This window comes from Gnatocerus cornutus, chromosome 8, assembly GCF_029298725.1.
Source record: "Gnatocerus cornutus isolate USDA-ARS CGAHR chromosome 8, icGnaCorn1.1, whole genome shotgun sequence".
Taxonomy (NCBI): domain Eukaryota; kingdom Metazoa; phylum Arthropoda; class Insecta; order Coleoptera; family Tenebrionidae; genus Gnatocerus; species Gnatocerus cornutus.
In genome coordinates, this window is record NC_142240.1 from 14689291 (window position 1) to 14709315 (window position 20025).

Below are 20025 nucleotides of genomic sequence, written 5' to 3' on the forward strand. Positions count from 1 at the left end.
GTTACACATAATCTATTTACCAAATATGATGCCTCTAATTAATCGTCTCGTTTATTCTAGTCCAAATCGTAAAGTTGCTACTTCAACCTCAACAATATCCATTTTTGCCAGAATGTAAGAGCCTCAGGCTCCCACCAGCGATGTCGTAAATTATTATGCAAAATTCATCGATAAACCGAATAAAAAAATAAAATCTCTTAATTTGCGCAAACTGTCCTACAACCACACCTAGCAATCGTAAAATTGTCACAAAATTGAAGATTTCGCAATTTCATCGAAGTTTTGTCGTTTCCATGTGCAGCGATTGCACCGAGTTCAATAATCTTTCCTCGCAGATATGTTTCCGTGACTGAAAAGTTTGGAGATCGCATGTTGAGCTTATGAATCTAATTTATGAAATAATCGATAACAGGATGACACGCGACAGTTAACAAGAATGGCTACAATTGAAGAGAAGCTCTGTGTCTTGTTGGAAAAACTCAAAGTATAATTGAAGATAAATATTCCGTGTTGACTCCTTTTTGTTTTTTTTAGGAGACTGATTATAATCTCTCCACTTGCATCGTTCTTCTGCAACAATACTTGAGAAATGAAAAGTTGAGAGAAAAGGTGAGTCATTTAGTGCAGTGAAAAAATGAATTCCTGAGTAAAATAATGGTGGTAAATTGTATAAAATGTGGTATTTCCTGACACCGGATGAATTGGTAAATATCGCAGATTGCATTAGCTTTCTCTTTGTTTTACGTTGCGAGCGAAAAAAAAAACAAATTCTACGTTTAAATTTATTTCCTAATTGTAAATTCTACCAAAAATGACCAGCGTAGCCCCCATAAAAGTTGAAAGGATTATGGTCAAAGTAATCGAAGCTATGTAATGGTAGTGCTGGGAACGATGGCAGATGATCGAAATGGAAGTCTTCATGTATGATGGGTGCAGAATGAATTTTCTTACTATGCTTAAATTTTCTAAATGTCGCATGAGCCCCCATTGTCAACAGAAGCCCACTTATGATCACCAGCACCTAAAATTTCTAGATTAAAAACCGCACAAAAACAATCACAACTTACTATTGTCTTCATTTTCTGAGGATGTTCGTTTGAATACTACATTCATATTCGAAACATTTGGTTTTATACATTTTTAAATACTTATTAAATGTTGCAAAGCGTGTAATATGCAGCTAAAATATGTTGTTATCGACGTATATCGAAATGCAGTACAAATAACTATGAATTATTGCAATATTAGAAATTTACACTGAAGCGTGGTTTGGTTTTTAAGCAAGAACGTGGAATTGTCGCACGTTGTTGGTGTTAAAATGTTATTTTCACTTGTTGCTCCTATTATTGGGAGTAGCGGAAAAATGGTTGCATGTGGATTTCGGTTCAGTTAGAATAAACGCAACATCCGGATAAGTTTGGGAAAATGGGACAGTTGTATAATTGCGTCTTATTAGTTTGTTTCGATTATTGTTATTAGTCTCGGTCGTCATATTTTTTTAATTTTCTACCAATTGGACTAGTCAGCAAATTTTGGAAAAAAATTGATGAACTATAAAACACAAAAACTCGTCATTCTGTTAGAAAATCGGCACAAATGGAAAGGTGGATGTCAATAAAAATTAATTTTTTGCATCTCCACTTCAACTTTTGTGGGCAAAAAAATATTTAGATTGATATGAAAACTTCTTCATATTTATTTATATTATAAAAAACTTTTTAACAGTTGCTGCATAATTTTTATCAATGATCTTCCATTCTGACTATTGAAATGATTTATAAACGGGAGTTTTATCGAAAAACTACAATTGTGTGCTTCTTTAAATTAAAATGTTTACAAAATCTTTGAAAGTTAACAAAACGTGTTTTCTTTTCTAAAAATCACTCTATTTTCTTTGTCATGTAACTTTTAAATCACAAGAGATAATAACGTGTTTAACACCGCGTTAGAAAGCAGAGATCTCAACCTTTAATCTGACATATTACATAAAAAAATCAAAGTATCAATTTAGGAGTTCTCTGCAAAAACTCATCAAAAAGCTTTTAAAAATTGTTCGATTTTCTCAAATATCTTGGCCAAAACTAACTCTTTTTGCGAGTTCTATAGTTCGTCTGGAAGCTTTAAGTACTTTTCCAGCGATGCATTATAAAGTTTTATGATCTTGCAAATTATTATGTAGGAAAATTGAAAAAAAAAAAAAACAAAAGTGAACGCAGTGTACTGAAAAAATTTTTTTTACCAATATCTCTGAGTCCTGCTTTGATGGAACAAAACGGGCTTTGGATTCTAAACCGGGAGGCAATTCTACTTTAGAAATGACTTTTCAGTCATCTACTACAAATTTCGTCTAAGATTTATTGGCTAATATGTTGTCAGAACAATAAAAAAGAAACTTATTGAAGATGCTAAAAAATTAAATTGCATTTGCTTAGAATTTTTTTAATTTAATTTAAATTCTGTGGTACATTTTGCAATGACATGCATATAAAAACTTTCGTAAATTTTGTTACAAATTTTCCGCTCTTTATTAATAAACCACCAGACTCTCCAGTAAAACCGATGACTTTTTGATGGATTTATGCATCGTCGGCAGCTTAACATTACTAAGTTTTTATGTTCCGCGCTAATTTATAGACAGTTACTAATGTCATCATTTTTCAACGACTCGTAGACTCGTTTTTAGCACAAGAGATCGCATAAATTATCCATTAACAACACGTTATTCCTGTTAATAGTGACTCGTTGCGTTTTGTTATTTAATCGCTATTACAAATTCCAAACTTGAAAATTGTAAACTAAAATTATGAAAGATTTAATTGATGAAAAATTCAACACCACGCCTTCGTCGTAAGCCAATACTGAAATCTGATACAGTTTGCCATTTAAAAGACACGAAAATTCCGCTCTATTGAATATAAAGCGAATCGGTGGTTACGCAAACGTCGCGATAATGAAATACAACTTTTGTTGTACGGAGACAAATCCGCATGATCTTAAAGTAGAGCATCATTTTTTAATTCGGTTATTACTTTCGCTATCTAATCTTTTCTAACATCGTTGCCACACCCCTCTTACGTTACTTCACAGTATGCACCTGAAGGTAATGAATCACTTTAACAGTAGCATAAGAAATATAATAATTCTCTATCAGATAATTGGATGAAAAGTTGGAAATTAATACATTCACTCCTGATTATCCGTCATAAAAATTAATTATTGGGTGCAAGGTTGGGTCGTTCCAGATTAGATCCAAAAAGTGGAGTCTTTATATAATAATGCAAATTAGACGTCTGAGATTAATGACGCTCACGGGTTAATCCGATTAATTTATTGGATAAATCTTCACAATTGACAGCTTTCTATCACTTTTTTATTGACACACCGTTGAAAAATTACATCCACTCCAATGTAATTAAAAACTGAATGACATTTAACATGTATCTTCGCTTTCGTAACAAAATCATGGACTTAAAACACGAAACAAATTGCTTGTCAAAACTCAATTGCACCAAGATGCGAGTTAGATCATAATTAATATCCTTTCCGGTTAACCACACCTCATTTGCTTAATTTAAATGGAAACATGAATGGCCGGCCCCGGGCTGATTTCAAGTCCATGTGCACGATTATACAATAAAATGACAACCGAGATTTAGATCGGAAGTGTAAAACTTGACTTTATTAACAAATGAGGCAAGATGACTCATTGAAAGTCAGTTTTGAGAGAAACTTCGAAATTTGCAAAGATTACCGGTTCAAGGTGTTGCTTCCGCGGAACGTCTTCGATCATCAAAATTGCAAATTAGTTTCTTCATTTGCAACCTCGGACCATATAGAAACACGCAGGTTACAGAAATTTGGCTGGTCAACGTGTTGCAATGGTTAAAAATTTAAATTTGATTATGAGAATGACTCAATTTTAGAAATTGATGACTTTTGGGGAAAAATTTATTCGCTACTAACATCGACAATTCAAGGGCGCATTCCTCGGTTCGGACTGGTAGCTATTTGATTACGATTATGAAACTCATTTCTTACATGAATTATTCACATATTTTACAAACATGTTAAAAGCTAAAAATGGATTCCAGAAAAAAGTAAACAAATTGTCCTGCTGTTATTTTATTCTTTTGAGGGTGATTTGATTAATTTTATGGGAAGGTTGCTGTAAACCAAGTCAAAACCATAAACGCACTAAATCCTATTTTTGAAAGAAACAGTGCGATTAATAAAAATCTCAAAAGAAGAATACGTTTGAAACCGTCTCATTTTGGAGCACGCACCATCGTGCCTTCGACAAAAAACTAGAGAAAGGTGTGAGCGACCGGACATTTTGCAACATTTACAACGATTACTAAATGACGCAAAAAATGACCCTTTATTAGTTTATGGCCGCCGAGATGGAAACGTTTGCTTTCAGAAATCATGAATTATGCCTTAGCGGTCAAATCCGCTGATTCATTAATTAACCCTATCGTTTGTTTTACCTGTTATTTATAACTGACTTATATAGAGAATTGGATTGTACCAAAACTGTGTCAATGATTTCTTAATTATATATAATTCAATATCAAACTCATTATGCGAGTGCATAGCGATCGCATTCTGCGAATTGCATTTTTCGTTCAAAGTCTATAAATCACATTTAATTAAATATCACACGCGCGGATATGCAAGTGAATTGTCCGTCTCTGTTACGACAACGATTTTGAGGGGCTCCACAATTTAATTACAAGTTTTGAAACATAATTACAGACGTTTAAAATTATGTAAATGTAGCGTGTCTCGGATCGGTGGATGCTTTAGTTGAGAAATCGAAAAAATGAGATTTTTGGTGTAGGTTGATACACGATTTTCCCCTGTGGTGCTAATTATTGTTGTACTTGAATTATACCAGAGGAAATTGGTGTGAAGCAAGCCGCTACCGGAAAGAAACATTTTCAAGAATTTTACCTTTTAATTTAATCTGTACGTATCAGCTAATATCGATGTAATTAGAGTGAATGATGTGGAGAATCCTTGTAAAAACTTGATGTCGCAACGTTAAGTATGATTTAATGGCAGCTTCAAGATCCCTGACAAATTGGGCGATTTGGTTTTTCTAAACGCTGTTTGACCTGGATATTGATAGATAAATAAATAAAATAAGAAGTTAATTGGAAACAAAATTAGAATTATTAAGCAATAAGCATCGTAATTCTTTATTGCATTTATTCTTCCGATGTTTCTTTCGTTACCCATCATTGAAATCACTTACTCCTGAGGTTTTCCGGATCTGCGGCGAACAATAAAAGTTCGTCTTTTACCTAAATCATTTCCTCAATCACCGATGTTTTAAAAATTACGGTCATTTTATGGTTGTTACTAAATATGAGTTTTAATAATTATGTAAAACGCGCCTTCATCGTTAGATAAAATAATGTCGTATCTTGCACAGTTACAATAAATTTCTGTGTTGTAATCTCGAGATCGATATCTCGCTCAGCGCGATCTTTATGATTTATAAACCGCAGAAACCCAAAACCAATAATTTAACCGTTTCAAAATGTGCGAAGTTCAAGTTGAAATCTGCAAGTCTCGTTTCAAACAATTTAGTTAATTGTCGCTGCGCCGTAATTAGAAATCGGACTTATAGGAACATTGAGATGGGTGAATGTATTAAAATGGGCGCAATCTGGAAAATGGCAACCGGTTGTAACAGCCGCGTAATGAAAATAATTAGAAAAATTCAAATACATTGTGATAATTTCCTTATGTAACTGTTTCATAATGATTGATTTATTGATATCAATCGAATTGGGTAAGGAACAAGTTTATTCCCGAAAATATAAGAGCATTGTACAAATTATGAAAACTGTTGCTCAACTCTTGATACATTTCAAGATCGCTGTTAGGATTATGTCACAAATGAAGATTTGGACACAGGTGGGATATAAGGTCGTTTTTCGTCATAATGGATAATCATTGAAAAATGGTGAAATTTGGTTGAAATGTCAAAAAAATTGGAAATCATTTTTCTTTGTCAGGTCCCGTTGGTTTACATATCCTGAAAGTTGTTAATTGCATTGCTTCACGGGACCTTCAAGTTTTTATGCAATTTCCTAAAAAATGTTCAATAATTCAATTTGGTTTCATAACTCTAAATTTTGAAGTGGGTCAATCATCGGTGCCCTTCACGACATTTTAAGAATAAAGTTTCAGTAAGTTGACAATTACATAAAAACTACAATCACATTGATACTCATGGTCTCTTTTTGTCCGTGTTAAGTAAGTTTCATACGAAATACAACCAGCTTGACGTGGAAAAGGCGAATTGAATGGCGCGATTCATATGATGTTTTGATCTAGTTTAACACCATCACACGTGATTAAAAAAGCGACCAAAACCCTACCACTTTAACTATATAAACCCCGGCCGAAGTCTCGATCTGCATCACACATCGATTGTGCATTTACAGTACAGTTACAAATAACTCAAAAACCATGAAATTCTTGGTAAGTCACTGGTTTTAAAAAACCGCCCCGAATTTCACTCTTCATTTTCAGATCTGCGCTGTCGCCGTTTTGGCCGTCGCTTTCGCCGCTGAAGAAAAGAAAGAGAAACGTGGAGTTCTCGGTTTGGGCTATGGAGGTTTGGGATACTCCGGATTGGGACATGCTGCCTACGCCGCTCCCTTGAGCTATGGACACGCTTCCTATGCCGCTCCCTTGAGTCTTGGACACGCTTCCTACGCCGCTCCCTTGAGTCTTGGACACGCTTCCTACGCCGCTCCTTTGAGTCTTGGACACTCTTACGCCGCTCCTTTGAGTCTTGGACACTCCTACTCCGCTCCCCTCATCACCAAGTCTTACGCCGCCCCCATCGTTTCTGCCCCTGTTGTAACCAAGAGCATTGTCTCCGCTCCAGTCATCGCCAAGTCCTACGCCGCTCCCATCGTCTCTGCTCCTCTTGTGACCAAGTCGATCGCCGCTCCCCTCATCGCCCACTCTGCCCCCATCGCCGCCCCCTTGGCCTACGGACACGGTTTGGGATACGGACACGGATTAGGATACGGAAGTTTGGGATATGGAGGTTTGGGATACAGCGGTTTGAGCTTGGGACATGGATGGTAATTAGGGACTCTGCTGTAATATTAATTCATTATTTTGTATTGTACATATTGTATGATCGATGTTGGAGTAAAATATAATTTTTATACCAAACGTGTTATTTTCATTTGGCCCATATACGACTTGCCTTGATAAGTGGAGTAATCACAGTTTTTCTAACATTTCAATTATGTAATGAGTTTACATAAGCCGTGTGACGAATCGATCGAAAATCTTGTCAGCAAGATAATAAAAATAAATGAGATAATTAATGAGGGCCGGTTACATCGCAACTTGTTTTAACCGAGCTCAGGAAGTCTTCTCAGAAAAATGGTAACATTCATTTTAGGAAAGACATTTCGTCACGATACCTTTTCAAGAAGGAGATTTTCATGCACGTAAACACAATTATTGCAAGACACTATTGCTTATTAAATTCGGAATTCGCGCCTTAATGAAGGTCAGGTGTTGCCCAAACTCATTAAATTTTGATGAAAAACTCCAAAACCAAGTTGCGAGACCTTTTGATATCACTTTCGCTTTGATTGTTTAAATTTTCATCGAATCTGTTCTATGCGTGTCAATACGAATCATTTCGTAATAATTGCAACAGTTTAAATGTCCATAATGTGCAACATCCGCCGCATAACTAGCATATTTCACTTGACAGATGGACCACGTAATATGCAATTATTCTGGGCGTTATCAAGTTCGTACATCAAAATTTTAAACTCCTTTCTCTTAATCTATTAAGATTTGGATCTAATGTTAATTCTAATGTCGCAGTGGGAAACTCCTCGCTAATGTACAGGTGTGTCTCTATCAGTTTATGCTTTATGCATTAGTAAAGTGCGGCACAAAGGTGTAAATTAATTAAAAAAGAGAAAGGATGCAAAAATGTTACGTGTGGTACGTTTTGGGTGATATATGAGCTGGAGAAATGTAAGAATGCGATTATAAGATTACAGGAGTTGTGAATAGGCTATTAATTATAATTGTGGCTGAAATTCTGATGCGATCGCGCGCCTAAATATTTCAGAGTTAATTAAATAGATGGATAAGATTATATTTTATTATATTTTTACGTATTTTATAGTTCCTGGAAGATATTAAGGTTAAACAGCACTTTTTGAGCCAGCATGCCGGCGGCGCATCCACCATTTTTCAAAAAACTGACTAATTCATTTAAATTATTCTTTGAATTTTTAAGATCTCTACTATATCACATTTTTTTCTATTGTTATACTTTTAGGGCATTCTTTTTGTGTTGCAACAAATATAATCCTCAAGAACTCGCGGTTTAGAGAAATGGTTTTGGTAAACGCGAGCACTTCTTGCACTTCACCGTAAATAACATCCATTAACTGCCATTTTAAACAAAGGAAATCGCAGTAATTACGAATGTCGAACAAAGTTATTCCCGGACAAAAGACGGCAATTAACTGAAGAATTTATTGGTAGTCATGTCTAATTTGGAATTGGAATTGGAAGTACATAATTTCGGTCTTTGTGAACGAGCTCTACCTATAGTTTAGGTCAATTAATAGGACGAGCTAACAAAGTCTAATTTATGTACGAATTACATACAAGGCTTTATGTAGACAATTTTCTTTCAAAAGAATGAAATTTGGAATCAAAACTTGTGACAAAAATGCGCTGCTTTTATTTTTTTATAGCGTTAGGGTTACGAACTTTGTTCACATTCGAAGTGTAAATTAAAAAAAATATTAATTGTGCATAACATGGAAGAAATAATTGGAATAGTTCCAAAAGGCTAAGGAATCTCTTTTTTCTAATAACTCCAGAAGCGTGGACGCATACAGAAGGGTAAATTATATTTTAACATTAATTAATTTATAATTATTTGACACTAACAAGCGGCCGTTTTACTTTATCTTTACGGACACCATCCAAAAAGAGCCACTTTAAGGACGCTAAACGATATCGAAAAACAGAAATTATTATGCTATTATTAAGACCTTTTTTATTGCAAATGTCGAAACTCGGCACAAAAACTGAAAACTTCGGATATCTAAGTATTTGATTTATGAGAAAACTTAGAACGCCTAAGAAACTATTGAACTTCAGAACTAATAAAATTAATAAACAATAAATAAAATAACATTAATCACAGATTTATTGACTACATATTGTCTACATTATGTACAAAAATAAATTTTACACTAAAAATAAAATACAAAGTGTCGAACATACTTTTCCATCTTTTTGAATTTCATTTCCATAGTGCGTTACAACTGGTGCCATGCTATAATTACGATAATTGAGGTACTGTTAAATAAATTATTACAATGCGATTATTTACATAAGACTAGAAACCATTGCTAATGAGTAAAAGGCGGTTCTAAACCAATCGATGGTCTTACAGCGTTAGGATCTTGAAAATTCCCCGGTTCAAACTGTCTACCATCATGGGGTAAATAATTGGGATGTTGGGGTAAATGTTCCGGAATCTGCAAATCTGTATGTCCCGGTTGAATCGAAGCGCCTTGCAGGAGAATACTCGAACTGGCTCCTTCACCATGTTGAATTTGTTGGTTGAAATGGTGTTGTACATTTCCGGGTAATTGTTGGTGGAATAAAGTTGGGGCATTTTGGGGAACGTGAATATGTGGTTGTTCTTGGAAAACTGTTTGTGGGTCGTGGGGTAATTGTTGTTGGAAAATTTCGGGTTGGACTGGAACTTGGTGAGCGTGGGGTAATTGTTGTTGGAAAACTTCAGGTTGAACAGGAATTTGATGGGCGTGAGGTAAATGTTGGTGTTGATGAAAAACTTCAGGTTGGATGGGAACTTGATGGGCGTGGGGTAAATGTTGGTGTTGGTGGAAAACCTCAGGTTGAATGGGAACTTGATGGGCGTGGGGTAAATGTTGATGGAGAACTTCAGGTTGGACAGGAACTTGATGAGCGTGAGGGAAATGTTGATGAACGATTTGAGGGTGAGCGTGGAGAAGCTCTGGATGTTGATGGATAACTTCAGGATTATGAACGTGTGGATGTTGAAACAAATGGTGTAAATGTCCGGGTAAGTGTTGATGAGGTGGATGTACGTGTACAGGCTGAGTTTGTTGCACCACCACTGGAGGAGCTGGAGCTACAACTGGTACTTGGTTAACAAAATGATGGTGGTGGTGCGGAACTGTGGGCACTTGATGGATGAATGTGGGACCAAACACAGGTCGAAGAGGAGTTATAGGAATTAAAGGCTTAGATGGTACTATTTGGACTACGGGTCTTACTGGGACGTGGTGAACTGGTTTGATTGGTACCACAGGCTGAACGGGAACAACTGGTTTAACCGCTACCACAGTGTGTACAGGCTTCACGACAGGGACTTCGTGATGAACGTGCACAGGTTTAGAAGCCGTCCAACCGTCATGCCAAGGTTTGTGAGGCACATGAACATGAACAGGCTGCACTATTGGTTTCGTTGGTCTCCACCCATCATGGTGAATTACAGGCTTCACAGGAAGAAGAGGTCTTGCAACAACCGTAGGATATCTGATATGATATTTCAACCGGTGATGATGGTGATGAAGATGTGGTTTAATCAACACTGGTTTTACCACAGGCACGTATTTGAGCTCCACAGGTCCGTAACCAATAACATATTTAAATCCAGAAGGATGTACGCCGATATGTTTAGCCCACCCTTGGTGATTCGAGAAAATCGTCCTTTTATCTTGTTCTTTAGGTCTGTGATCTTGATTGTAGTCATTGACTGGATTTAAACGACTACTTTGCTCTTGTTGCAAATCCGCTTCGGATGAAACAATCGCGACAAAAACGAAAATGAACGTGAAGCGTATCTGCAAAGAGATCAGTATTAGCTTGATCTATCTACCGCCTGTTACAAAATCGTGTTCTTCGGAAAAACAAGCAAATCAATTAATTTCGCGTATTGTTAAGAAATCAATTGTCGTGCTTTTTGCTGTTTAATTAAAACTTACCGTGAACATCCTCATCTCGGTTATTCGGGCACTTGCAACATAGAAAGGTAACAACTAAACAAACATCATCACAGCGCGGCTTAACAACAACAAAAACGAAACAGTCACTTTCTTTTTGTTTTTATACAAAACATTTCTAGCAGACGAGGGTTGTATATTAAATAGCTGTGCGCTCTTTAATATTAATAAATGTCAGTGTCGAAGAAAGTACTTACCAAGTTTAGATGCATTTCTTTGCTTAATTGCAGCGATGAGTTTGCAATTGTAATTAGTGACACCTTTTCTTTTGATGGGTTTTTGCGCTTGATTTGCGGATTTGGTTTTAGCAAGATTTTAAGGAAATGACATAGAAAAATTCAACAGGTGGATAACGATTTGTTGACTAAAATAGACAGAAATTTTAAATTTGAACAAGGGAAAGAACGAAATAAAAACGACTGGAATGTAAAAATATAATTACTGTGAAATAATGATTAACTCAGGGATAAAAATTTGAAAAGAGACAATACGAAATGACTTTTTTACAAATTTGAAAGTCTACTTTCACTAAAACAAATAATTTGGGGTACAAGGAAGGGTGAAAATTCTGGGGATTTTTAAATGGATTGGGGCAGCAAAAATGTGAAATAAAACAAACGGATGAAATTGTAGTTTTCGGAAATTAGAGTCGGTCCCGATTTTTCAAAAATTATTAAAACTAAAAATAATTTTCACTTTGCATAAAAATACCGTTTTTGCGCCATCACACGTTCTGATCTCTTTCACTTTTTTGTGGGAGAATTCGACGAATTACTTTTAATAATGACCTGCAGATTTCGCCTTGAATTCAATTTTGATATTAAACAAATCTAAGAAAAACAGCGACAATAAATTCCCTTCCAAAAGTAGATTTCTAAACACGCTCCTTTCTAAGTCCAATAAAATATTCAATTGTCGTGACTCCGTTTTGTTATTTTCGATTGGTAATTAAATTATAATTTAATTTCACGCCAATTTAAACAAATAATTGTAAGTAATAGTAAGAACCGAAAATATGTAACAACTAAAGTTACAAAAATATGATGTATCTAAATTATACAATTGAATTTTTATTCTCTGATAAATTTTTGTAAAATCGATTTTTTTTCAAAATCTGCTCCTTGGATTTAATTTTCTGCTCGATGGATGTTTTAACTCAACAACATATTAAGAAACGAGCTGATTTATCGTATCAAACAGGTGGCATTTGAAATGACGAATGGCAACGGAACTGGGTGCTCGCTTGTGCTGGGCACTACCTCAATTAAGATAATGATAAAATGACGGAGGAAATCTTAAAGAACCACAATCAGATTTGAAATCATATCCAGTGGTAAGCCGGGTAATGATTGGTATTAGCGAAAGTTGTTTTAGCATTACATTGGAATAATTTTTAAGCGTTTTACCACAGTTTAGGTCATTATGTAATTGTTACATTACAATTTTTGTTGTTCAATAAAACATGCATCTGTCGGTTGACCGTAAAAACTATGAAATATTGCATTATACTTTCTCTATGTAGGTTAACCTAGTTTTTATTCAAATGGGATAAATTCGGTGTAGAAATTTTATCGTTTTGTACATGTTGTGTTGAAAATTTTAACTCAATACAAGTAATCGTGTTGTTGTCAAAGTTGGAAACTAGTCGATAAAAGCTGAAGGAATGTTTTGTACTTTCTTCGTTAATTAAATTCTTTGCACGTATTTGAGCCTAAGCAATGTCGGTCATACCTTACCAGTTAAGAAATAGGCGGAACTGTTTGGGATCAGTTTCATTTTTTAATCATTGGGAATATTCATGACACATGCTAAATGGTAATGACCGTTTACAGAAAGGGAAAACAATAAAACTTAGCTTAATCATGTAACTTTTTACGTGTGCTCATCGACGTGATTAATTGACATATTTGCTGCTATTGTGGTCGGCAAGTGGCCACAATGAAACCACTGACTATTGTCGCAAAATGTCCTTTCGCAGCAAGCTCTCTTGCAGAAATTACCATTATGCTAAGTTTATGCCAATCAGTTAGCGGACTTGTATACATTTAAAATCTAATTTTATGGAACATTTGTGGTTTGCAGATTTGACAGCGCAGTATAAATGTTCATTGATGCATGCAGGTCCCATTCAATCAAGTAACAATTTTATGTAATAATAGAGACTTTCGCGAAAAACGCAACAATACAACGAGCAATAATGTCAAACAAGAAAAAAAATCCCTTTCTCTATAATAAATCGATTGTGACAAGTGAAATTGTTTTAGAGTAAAAGAGTTAGTACGATTTATGCATTTCAGTGTTTAACATCCGACATAAGAGCATGGCACGATGCTAATAAATCAAGTGATTTGTTCTGTGCTCCTTTTCGCAGTGGTATATAGTGATTCTAGTGAAACCCGCGACAAACGGACTATTGGTAATTGGTTAACAAACATCGGAGATGTCTTCGGCTTCGACGTCCACAAAAGGCCGTCCCTGCGCCGCCCATCCGCCTCTCTCATAACAGGAGTTTTCCCTGCGGCCGCGGCTATCGTAGCCTCGCCGATTGACGCCGTCAACGCTGTTCTAGCTCAACAGCGAAAGGCGCCTCCACCAAATCCACCAGCTGCAGCTCCGGCGGCCGCTCCTGCACCCGCACCAGCTCCTGCTCCTGCCCCTGCTCCTGCTCCAGCACCCGCGCCTGCAGGACCCCCACAGCTCCTCAATGAAGCCATCAGAAAAACTTTTAGTATTAATTTCAATTGGGGGAAAAACGTGCAAACTGTGCCACCGCCAGGAAAAGCAGCGCCGATTTTGATACCAGTCGCGTTTCCTGCTCCGGCTCCGGCTCCAGCACCGGCTCCAGCTCCGGCTCCAGCGCCTGCTCCCGCGCCGGCCCCAGCACCCGCTCCGGCTCCTGCTCCAGCTCCGCGACCCCCTCCAGGAAAACCAGGAGCGCCCCCAAAACCCCCACAGAAAGTACAGTTATTCAGAGAGTACGATGATGAAAATGAGAGAACGAACAATGCGGAACTCGACCAGCCACAAAAACTGCAAATCGAGTTTCCTGATTACACCGTGGCGGATTACGGCTCTGAGAAGCGATCAGTTAATTACGATATTGTTCAATCCAAGCGGAATTTCAAAGAAGGGTATAGGAACTTCTGGGAATCAACCCCGTTAATGGAAGAAAACGGTTACAAGTTCCTAGCTCCGGAAGACCCAAACAAGGAGAATTTTCAGCAGGATATTATCACAGGACCAACGTATGAAGAAGACACTATAAAACCAAAGCACCACAACAGTGTTAGAAGCCTTCCGAGCCCCAAAACTTATATCAATTCGCACAGTTTAAACATTGATGAATTGCCCCAAGGAATGTTGGATATTCATGGTGTTTTAAATGGTGATTTGGCTACGCGTGACAGTGAAGTGCACAAGCACATCTTAGATTATTACGCAAGAAAGTTTGCGAATGATGCCAGCGCTCTACAACCGCAAGATCCCGCTTACACGGTCGGAGATCAATCGAAAAAATTCATCTCTCCTGATTTATCAAAACTGTCTTTAGAACGGCTGGAAAAAATCATACAACAAGGAAGAGACAACTACTACAAGTTAGAAAATCTAAGAAACCCAGACCACTACGGCTTCCCGGAAGGTCCACAAGCAGAAACCCCTCACATCGAACTGCCAAGATTCGAGAAGCTGGTGGCTGATAAAGTTGAGGAGTCTCCCAAGTCTGAGAAGCAAAGAAGACCGTCACCGGACGAAGTCGAAGAAATTCCACGTGTCCCCAATAAAAAGCCTCAAGACGCGGGAAAAGACGACGAGTCCAAAGATGAAGATATCAGTCAGTTTGATTTGCATCCTGAAAAAGAAATTGAGAAAATCCATTCTCCGTTGCCCACCAAATCCGTCGACATTGAGAAACCGATTTACCTCCAAAAGTTGGAAAAAGAAATCGACGACGAAATTGGTTCACGACTGCACATAAACAGTCAAAAGTACGAAGAAATCAAAGAACGTCTCGTGAATAAAGAGAAAGAGAAAACAGGGAAACTAAAAAGTGAGTCTGCGCCTCAGCCGATTCAAATCGAAGATGTGAACGACAAGGAGAATTTCGAAACTGAAATGTTACCACACTTGAATGAAGACACCGACAAGTTTGAACAAGTAAAAGAAGACGAGAAAGTCAAAAAAGAGGAGGAACCCCACTCTGAAGACCACGAAAAGGATTTTGAAAACATCAAACAAGAGTTTGATGAAAGACACAAACAGTTTTCGGAACAGAATCAACAGAGTAGAGACTACGACAATGAGGAAACGCAAGATGCTTCAGACCAACAAGAGCCTGAAAACGCGGAGAAAGAAGCCGAAGAAGACACTCCGAACTACGATTTTGATCAAGGAAAAAAGGACTTAGAAGATCAAGTTCAGAAATACTCTTCAGACTACGACGACGACCATAAGAAGTTTCAAATTTACTTTGACTACGATCACGAAGGTGGGGTAGAAGACAAGTTACCATTCTACACCGGTGATATCGATGAGTACGTTAAACACGAATTTGAGGACGATAAGAACAACCTTAAAAAGAAGACGGACGAAAATTTAGAAAACTACTACCGCAGTATTGAAGAAAGTGCCGGCAAAGCCGAGGAAGAAGAAGAGCCCCGAGAGGAAGAATCGGAAGATGAAGAACAAGAAACAGAACCGGAGAAGAAGGAGAAACCCGAAGAAGTTGAAGAAACTAAAGAAGTGGTAAAAGAAAAATCGCCAGCATTCACAGTCATCCCTTTCGCCCAACCCACGCAGGCTCAAGCGGCTCCTGATTTCTACACCCAACATGCTAATGCGTTTCTAACAGTTCCGAACTACTTCGGAGAGCACCAGCAAGCAAGCAATGGATTCGATCAAAGCTTCGAGAAGACTTTCCCAGCGAAGCAAGTCCGAGCCGCTTCTAAAAACTCAGAGGTGGTCCAACCTCTCTTCTCCGGGATTGTTGGAGTGGGAGCTTTGCAAGAGTTGCATAAAAGTGACAAACCGTTGACCATCCCCTTTGATTTTGATTACAGTGCGTCGGAAGTGAAAGAAAGGAAGACGAAAATCGTCATGGATAGCGTACCAGCCGCAAGTGAGTACACAGGTTATGAAAATTATTATATTCCTGAGAGATACACGGAGGATTTTACAGCCTATGAGGTTCCTGAGCCGCCTCCAATTAACTACGCGAAGTTAGAAACGAAAGATTTCGAAGACGACGATACTCTTTCTAAGAACGCGCGAATTTATAATAGCGAGTCTGGAAGCAGTCACGCTCGCTTAACTATCCATCCTACAATCCACTATTAGACGATTAGCTAAGAACTAGTTTAATTTATTGTCCGTAAGCCAAATATTGTTAAGTAGATTTGTAGGTAATGGAAACGTTGAAACATTTTGTATTTTGTACTCGTTGCACTGTTTTATAAAAAAAATGTAAATATGTAAGAAAAATATTTATAACACTACATCGCGCTGAAGTTTATTGCTTGTTAACTAGTTGTTAAATGTTGGTTCTAATAAAGTTATAAAATATTAACTTGCGTTTTCTTGCTTTGTAAATATTACGTAATGCGCCGAACTCTAATGTGTTCATTTTTAGACAAAAAGCTCAAGATCGATTGGAATACAAGTCACTGCCGATACAAAAACTGCCGTCACAGAAACTCGCAGAGAACTTGATCGGAAAGAAAAGTAAGTCGTCTCTACTGTGACTCACACTGACTGTCTTTTTTAGTCTCACCGACATTTGCGAGAAACTCAAAAAGGAACTGTGGAATCTGCATAGTCATATCGAACAACAAAACATCAAATTGTAAAAACCCTTTTATTTCAAAACAATAAAATGCGTAAACATCAACATATAAATAGACTCTTCTCATTGTTATTGTATAAAAATATTTGATTCTATAAACATTCCCGCCAGCGCCGTACAGACTAGTTTAAACTACATTACATTTGTACTTGACCACGTTACAAAAATATTCATATGAAATTGCTTCTCAGACTGGTCCTTATGCGAAATTCTGAGTCAAAAACGTGTGCATGTAGTCATAAACTACCAACATGATGGCTCCACCCGGCCCTAAACGCATTACTTTTGGAACAAGGCCTTTGTACAGGGCCCCGAATCTGTAAAAAAAACGTCTTATTCGAGTCCCTCATGAATGTTTTATGTACCCTTCTTCTTTATAAACGATACCGATTGAGCCGATAGTAGACCGATATTTTATTGTCCCGGCAACGGGTTGTGGTCCCTGAATCCTGGATTTGGCGACGTCGAATGGGATATTCACACAGGAAGCCAACGTCCCGGAGGTGAAGCCGATTCCGACTTTTCGGAAGAACTCTTGGACGGGGTCCTGCAAAGGTTTTTCGTGTGCAGAAAATTGCAAATCACGATATTAAATGCAACATGAACAAAAAGCTGATAACACTGTGTAACAAAATTTTACAAAAGTCATCTTTATCTGTTTTTTTTTGTTAACATAGTTGCAAGTTGGCTTTCTTTTAAAGAATATAAATACCATTTGTGTGTGTTGTCCTTGAGAAAAATAATAAATTCATTTGTTTCTCCCTTTGGAAAATTAACAATTATATTTATAAAATAAAACAAAAGTGTTAAAAAACCAATGAACTATAAAAATAAAATGCGGTTTTACGTTAAAAATTTAAAATACAATTTTTGTTCTTTTCCTTTTTGTTAGCAAATAGAAAATAACAGCAACCCAAAATAGCAGTTAGTGAAATGATCTTGAAATTCTCCAGATACTGAGATTTGTAAATGTTATTGGCTTCAAAGATCACGGATGTCTTTAGCCTCGAGAGTTAACTTCCACAAAAAAAAGTGATCTCTTGTTTTAGCCGATTAGGAGATTTTAATGCCGAAAAAGACTTTACACGCTTCCCAAAATTTCGTCGCGGAAATTATTTTGATTTTCACTTATTTAATTGTTATACAACACCCCCGTACGTAGATAAATAGATCCGCAAAAAAAATACATTGTCATCTTGTGCCCACTTTTTAATTCGCACTGAGGAAAACAGCGAAAACGAAAATTTTTGAAAATATTTTTTTTCTCTTAATATAACGATATTCGGCAAAACCAATGATGACATGTTAAAAAGTAGGTCAGTCTCTAATGATAAATATGAAACAAATAACATAATAATTTTTGTTGTTACATAGTGTAATATGTCAACAGATTTTTGTATCCAATTTGATGGGTTTAATAATAGCTAATGGCAATTTATGGTGCTATGTTCTGAACCTTTAAATAAATAAAGAACAGTGATGCGGAAAACGAAAGAAAATCTATAACCACGTCATGGCCCGAGAAGCGGATTAAAGACATAAAAAAGGGTTTTCAGAAAAAAATATGTAAGAAACTTATGCAAAAAGAAGAACGTAACTCAGCACCAGCCATAAAAAATGATCGTAAACTTGTAGCTTATATGTTATATGAGACCAAGGAAAAAAAGTTGTATACAATATTTTCAACGATTGTTAAATTCAACACAGAACGAACAACAAGAAATAAAATGAGGACATCAAATGACAATAAGAGAATGAAAAGAAAATTGAAATGGCCAATTTTCTCAGTGTTGATTGAAACACAACTAATTAAAGCGGAAAATCGAACAATAAGAATGTTGCATTTTCTCTTACAATAAGTGCAAAATTTTTTCAGCGCCCATTTCATAAAAGTGTTGACCTTCTTATAACATGTACAATAAAAACGTTAAATGTTTGCTTTGCAGAGTTGAGTCAATTTTGGAATCTTTCTAGAATTATTGAAATTGAAAGCATTTTTAATATTATAATCCTCTTTTTCGATAAGATAACGTTTTTTTTACCTCAAACTCAGGCAGATAACCTTTGACTGAATGATAAAACCCAAAGTAGACCATGTTAAAAACCCCATTTCTGGCAATGGTGGCGGTAACTCCCTTGTTTAATCCCCGGAAACCTAATCCATCTGTTCTGATAATCTCTTTTGTTACAACCCATGTGCTGGGCAGTTCTTTGCCCACAGCTCTGTTTGACTGTAAAGTAACTTTAACTACTTCAAAAGGGTTCACTAGAATTGCTTCAGTGATGCCAGCACCCAGTCCAGCCAGAGAAAAAGTCTGTAAATATATAATTATTAATAACTTGATCGTCCTGAGACGCCCACGGGTATTACCAGAGGTGTAGGTGTTGGTGATCCGAATAAAAAAAATTGTTTGTACTGTTCAAACGTGAAGAACTAAAACAAAAATGGTGTTACATAGTTAAAGGGGAAATGACTGGGATCCGTGGTACTTTAACAGCTCTCTTAGGGGTCTCTGCTAAGATTGGTGGAAGAATTCCTTTCCAAAAGGATGTCAAGCCTTCATATTTGTACATTTTCCGAAAGCAGTCAAACACACCGGAATAGTACTTTGGATCATTTTTAGTAAGGGTTTTTCCGCTCTGGATTTGCAGTCTGGTTTTAATCAAATCCAAAGGATGCATTATGCAAACTTCAACAAAGCCTGTGCGAAAGAATCAAAGCATGATGTGTAAAATGAGAGTGGCGACAAGTTACCTGCGGAGCCCCCAGAGCCAATTTGGATGGCAGCTTCTTTAAAAACCTTCTTCACGTCCGTCATTGTTAAACTGTATAAAAATCAGACTTTACAGGTACAACAAGAGATAAGATAATGACTGCTCGCCTGTCCGGTCACACTAAATGTATTTTCGCAAACTCACTCAACTCACAGCGTAAACAAAACAACAATTTTTGTACGAATCAGCTGATCATTGTGTTGGAGACATTCCAAAAATTTGACACATTTTTGGATAAATGTCAACATGACAGCGACTGTTCGAACTAATGAGAATTCGTGCTCGTGAGATGGAGAAATTGAGGTTAACTTTTGACGTAACGGCGAAAAAAATCTG

At 36.8% G+C, this 20025-nt stretch overlaps 5 protein-coding genes across 5 annotated transcripts; 3 read left to right on the top strand and 2 right to left on the bottom strand.

The window, feature by feature from the left end:
* The first annotated feature begins 436 nt into the window (after positions 1-436).
* Positions 437-16918, top strand: LOC148170188 (uncharacterized). Its single transcript, XM_088044265.1, has 4 exons — positions 437-484; positions 535-609; positions 16702-16793; positions 16837-16918. The coding sequence occupies exons 1-4, from the start codon at positions 437-439 to the stop codon at positions 16916-16918; spliced, it is 297 nt and encodes a 98-aa protein (XP_087900391.1).
* Positions 6410-7203, top strand: LOC148170189 (uncharacterized). The gene is made up of 2 exons (XM_088043500.1): positions 6410-6495; positions 6547-7203. The coding sequence occupies exons 1-2, from the start codon at positions 6484-6486 to the stop codon at positions 7111-7113; spliced, it is 579 nt and encodes a 192-aa protein (XP_087899626.1). The 5' UTR covers positions 6410-6483; the 3' UTR covers positions 7114-7203.
* Positions 9209-12282, bottom strand: LOC148170190 (uncharacterized). The gene is made up of 13 exons (XM_088043502.1): positions 12274-12282; positions 12046-12124; positions 11864-11965; positions 11806-11808; positions 11695-11754; positions 11583-11643; positions 11493-11516; positions 11430-11439; positions 11273-11359; positions 11130-11231; positions 11058-11088; positions 10962-10972; positions 9209-10916 (listed from the first exon to the last, which is right to left on the bottom strand). Exons 1-13 carry the CDS (start codon positions 12280-12282, stop codon positions 9432-9434), a joined length of 2064 nt encoding a protein of 687 aa, XP_087899628.1. The 3' UTR covers positions 9209-9431.
* On the top strand, positions 13404-16409 carry LOC148170191 (uncharacterized). Its single transcript, XM_088043504.1, has one exon. It carries the CDS (start codon positions 13404-13406, stop codon positions 16407-16409), a length of 3006 nt encoding a protein of 1001 aa, XP_087899630.1.
* Positions 16913-20022, bottom strand: LOC148170192 (mitochondrial 2-oxodicarboxylate carrier). Its single transcript, XM_088044356.1, has 7 exons — positions 19797-20022; positions 19670-19740; positions 19405-19616; positions 19286-19348; positions 18957-19229; positions 17280-17461; positions 16913-17231 (listed from the first exon to the last, which is right to left on the bottom strand). Exons 2-7 carry the CDS (start codon positions 19731-19733, stop codon positions 17114-17116), a joined length of 912 nt encoding a protein of 303 aa, XP_087900482.1. The 5' UTR covers positions 19734-19740; positions 19797-20022; the 3' UTR covers positions 16913-17113.
* Between the last annotated feature and the right edge of the window lie 3 nt (positions 20023-20025).